A 4,430-nucleotide genomic window follows, 5' to 3' on the forward strand; every position below is an offset into this window, starting at 1 on the left:
TTCACCAGTAGCACATGGTATGTTTTGTTCAGTTGAGCCGCCTATTGGCTTTGACATGGCATTAGCCATTACTTTCTGTATTCAGTTTAGCCGTCTATGGGCTTTGACATTGCATTAGTCATTACATTCTGTATTGTGCCTATTGGCTTTGACATGGCATTAGCCATTGCTTTCTGTATTCAGTTTAGCCGCCTATGGGCTTTGACATTGCATTAGTCATTACATTCTGTATTCTGCCTATTGGCTTTGACATGCTGTATCCAGTCTAGCCGCCTATTGGCTTTGACATTGCATGCCTATTGACTTTGACATGATGTATTCAATTTAGCTGCCTATTGACTTTGACATGCTATTAGATATTCTGCCTATTGGCTTTGACATGATATCATATATTACATTTTGTATTCAGCTCCGCTGCCTATTGGCTTTGACATGATATCATATATTACACTTTGTATTCAGCTTAACTGCCTATTGGCTTTGACATGATATTCAGCTCCGCTGCCTATTGGCTTTGACATGATATTATACATTACACTTTGTATTCAGCTCCGCTGCCTATTGGCTTTGACATGATATTATACATTGCATTTTATATTCAGCTCAGCTGCCTATGGGCTTTGACATGATATAAGACATTGCATTTTGTATTCAGCTTAGATGCCTATTGGCTTTGACATGACACTAGACATTGCATTTGATATTTAGGTTAGCTGCCTATTGCCTTTAACATGACATTGCATTTGATATTTAGGTTAGCTGCCCATTGCCTTTAACGTGGAGTTAGACATTGCTGTATTTTTCCAAGCTGTGTTTTTGCACCAGATGAACCAAGATGTTTTGCTCTCACAGTAGACTAGACCTGATAAGAGAGAGTACATGGGCGTTGTTTCTCTTCCCTTGAGCTTGGGAACAGGAGTAGTCTTGGAGACCTGGCCAGTCTCCAAAAGGCTTGCTCAGTTTCCCAGGTCTGAGAGGAGGGGGCACACCTTTGTAACTAATGTAACAGGCTGCAGAGAGTCAGATTCGAATCTGCCGGACCTCGTGCTGGAGCTTGGCGCCAGTTGCCAGCATCCCGTGTGGGTAGATGACACTCTTTCTCGCGGCTGACAGGGGTCTCAGCTTGCAGACCTTAGAAAGATGTAGCTGTAAATAGTTCCTACACGGTGAAGTATTTGTTTTGCTTTGCATTCAATATCTTATAAATATAACCTGCTGTGTATATTGCAAACTGATATATTTTGTTTGATTAACGCGGACTTGAAAGCTACTAATTCGTCATTCATTCATAAACATTGTGGTTGGGGAAGAATAAAATAACAATAAAAGTCTTCTTTGACCTCAGAAGTGCATTTCTGTTGTGTTATGTTAGTGCTTAGAAACTAAATAAGAGGAAAGCACTACAATTGGTACCAGGAGTGGGGTCGGTCATTAAGAGGTGATTAAGAAGGGGTTTGACGAGTTAGTAGATTTTTAAGTGCACACTTTAAAAGTGTAATTGTTTTTTGTTGTTTGGAGAATTACAGAAATTGTTTTCTGTTTGGGGAATCACAGTAGCACGGCAGACCATGTCTGAGAATACATGTGTTGATGAACTGCCTGATGGTGCTAAGAAAAACTGTGAATTGTTTTCTGTTTGGGGAATTACAGAAGAAAATGCATGTGTAGCTAAAATGCCTGATGTTGTTTTGAGAAATAATTCCCGTTGTATATATGTAGAAAACGTGTGTTTTGGAAGTAATGATGACAGAAAGGTCTGGATACCTTTATCTGCTTACAGAGAAATGCAGGAGAAATGTAGGAAGTTGGAACATGAAAATAGGAATTTACGTGAGCAAATTAGCCAGGATACGATAATTCAAAATAATGCTGAAAGTTATAAAAATGAAGAATCTTTCTTGTCCCATTCCAGTAATGAGGGGGTTAAGACAGCTCCGAGCTGCACTGAGTTTCCGTGTGAGCCAGGGTTTTTGGCAGCCAAAATGCATTCCTTAACTGATAACACGAAGGAGAGAGACCAGAATGTGATTTACGAGTTACCATTGCAAAATGCACAAGTAAAACGAAAGATTTTAGAGCAAGACACCCCGAGTTTCATTAGCTTGTTTGATTTTTGGAAAAAGAATAGCCCTCATTTGAGTGAAATCCTAACACTTTTGTATATGGTCACTGTGAAAAATTATATGCAGTTGCGCGCTTGTGATTTGGCAAATGAAATAATGCAGACTTTAGGTTTCTGCTCAGTGCAAGAAGGAAATACTTATGTACATTTAAATCAAGAACAAGGAAAGAAAATAGTGCCCCTAGCTAGAATCATACAATGGATCTGGTACTTGCAAGACAGGGCTAGAGTACCACAGATAAAAGAATTACCAATGAAATTGTGTGCACCATTTGAATTCGTGTCTACTGAAGATAAAAAGCATATTTGTTTTACTAATGATTCATTGACTGAAATGTTGTTTTCTGGCACAGGAGAAGGAATGGAGTTGTATAATGTGTGTCAGATTTTAAAGCAAGAGCTACGTGAGATGTGTCATTTTTACGCTGATTTTTGGTTCTTTGATAATGTTTTAGCCACATGGCTTGTACCTAACTGGTTCAATTACCTTGCAGATGTTAATGAGAAAAATGCAGAGAGAGAAGTGTTCACCCAGAATTCTGCCTTAGTGGGGATGGCTATGTGGGTGCACCAGAAATGTGAAAAAGCCACTTACAGGTGGGCAGAGATGAGAGAGATGCACATTCCCCTAGATTTGATAAAAACTGTGCAGCATGCACAAAAGCAATCTGTCATGCAAGCAGTCACAGAGCAGTTGGGGAGAGGAAAGTTACCAGAACAGAAATGGCAAATTGATCAGGTTTTAGGGAGAGTGATTGCTGCAAATTACCAAGGAAAAATCGAAATTATGCTGATACCTAGAAAAGAATCTGATTCATTCATACAAATTGGAGACAGAATGGCCCAAATTGACAAAAGTGCAGTGAATGGAGGTTTGGTAAAGAATGAGTCTGCCCCAGCCCTTCTGACAGTGCAAGAAAAGGGAAGCTGTGGCGCAGCAGATAAAAACCTCAGTGCTGATGTGTGGGCTGAAGCCCCAAGTGATCCTCCAGAACCTGCAGAAAATATAACAAAGGGCCTCAAAAACGTCCTGCTGATTATAAAACAGGGAAAGAAAGAGGAAGGGTGCAGTTTAAATGAAAAATGTTATTTGCAAGAAAAGTCATACTTGTTTCTTTTGCAGATCCTACCACGTTTCGCCACTGTCCCTGAGTGCGCTGTGTGGTCCCCCTTCCGGTGTGTGCGTGTGGGGTCGGGGAAGGGACCGAATCCCCAACCTGAACCTGGCTGAGTAAAGTGCCAGCACCATGGATCCATTTTGCGCAAACTGCGCCTTCAGTTCAAGTTCAACTTGTTTGCTGTGTTTTTTTTTTTTTTCCCTCTCGTATGGAACTCTGACTTTTGCTTACCTTCCAGAAAACCTTTCAGGTGGACCGTGCACCTTTACATGAGCAGAACTCATGCCACATCAAATTGCTAACACTGTTGAATTAGAGACTCATTCAGAAAAAAAAAAAAAAAAAAAATTGCCCAGTCTTTTCTATGTAGATGTATCTGATGTGAAAGGTTATGAGATCAATGTGTTAATTCACTTCTATTGCTTTACAGGGATTGCTTTGATCATTGAAATTTGATTTGCTGATAATGTTTTTTTTTTTTGTTTGTTTGAAATATGAGATATGTGAAACAAAAATTCATTGGTCAAAGGGCGGAATGTCCTGCTATTTGATGGAGTTTTGTTTTGACCAATGACTTTGTGTTTCACCACTGCGCATATTAGTTGCTCAATGTTCACCAGTAGCACATGGTATGTTTTGTTCAGTTGAGCCGCCTATTGGCTTTGACATGGCATTAGCCATTACTTTCTGTATTCAGTTTAGCCGTCTATGGGCTTTGACATTGCATTAGTCATTACATTCTGTATTGTGCCTATTGGCTTTGACATGGCATTAGCCATTGCTTTCTGTATTCAGTTTAGCCGCCTATGGGCTTTGACATTGCATTAGTCATTACATTCTGTATTCTGCCTATTGGCTTTGACATGCTGTATCCAGTCTAGCCGCCTATTGGCTTTGACATTGCATGCCTATTGACTTTGACATGATGTATTCAATTTAGCTGCCTATTGACTTTGACATGCTATTAGATATTCTGCCTATTGGCTTTGACATGATATCATATATTACATTTTGTATTCAGCTCCGCTGCCTATTGGCTTTGACATGATATCATATATTACACTTTGTATTCAGCTTAACTGCCTATTGGCTTTGACATGATATTCAGCTCCGCTGCCTATTGGCTTTGACATGATATTATACATTACACTTTGTATTCAGCTCCGCTGCCTATTGGCTTTGACATGATA

At 39.8% G+C, this 4,430-nt stretch overlaps 1 protein-coding gene across 2 annotated transcripts; it reads left to right on the forward strand.

Moving 5' to 3' along the window:
- Nucleotides 1–524: 524 nt before the first annotated feature.
- On the forward strand, nucleotides 525–3,593 carry LOC138287517 (uncharacterized). 2 transcript variants are annotated; one of them, XR_011202231.1, is made up of 3 exons: nucleotides 527–1,166; nucleotides 2,617–2,719; nucleotides 3,246–3,593. XR_011202231.1 is itself a non-coding variant. In XM_069227982.1 (2 exons), exons 1-2 carry the CDS (start codon nucleotides 1,569–1,571, stop codon nucleotides 3,355–3,357), a joined length of 1,263 nt encoding a protein of 420 aa, XP_069084083.1. In that variant the 5' UTR covers nucleotides 525–1,568; the 3' UTR covers nucleotides 3,358–3,593. The 2 variants fall into 2 exon arrangements, 1 of the variants encoding a protein (XP_069084083.1); XM_069227982.1 differs by having other exon boundaries at nucleotides 525–2,719.
- Nucleotides 3,594–4,430: the final 837 nt, after the last annotated feature.

This window comes from Pleurodeles waltl, chromosome 4_1, assembly GCF_031143425.1.
Source record: "Pleurodeles waltl isolate 20211129_DDA chromosome 4_1, aPleWal1.hap1.20221129, whole genome shotgun sequence".
In the NCBI taxonomy this organism is placed as follows: Eukaryota; Metazoa; Chordata; class Amphibia; order Caudata; family Salamandridae; genus Pleurodeles; species Pleurodeles waltl.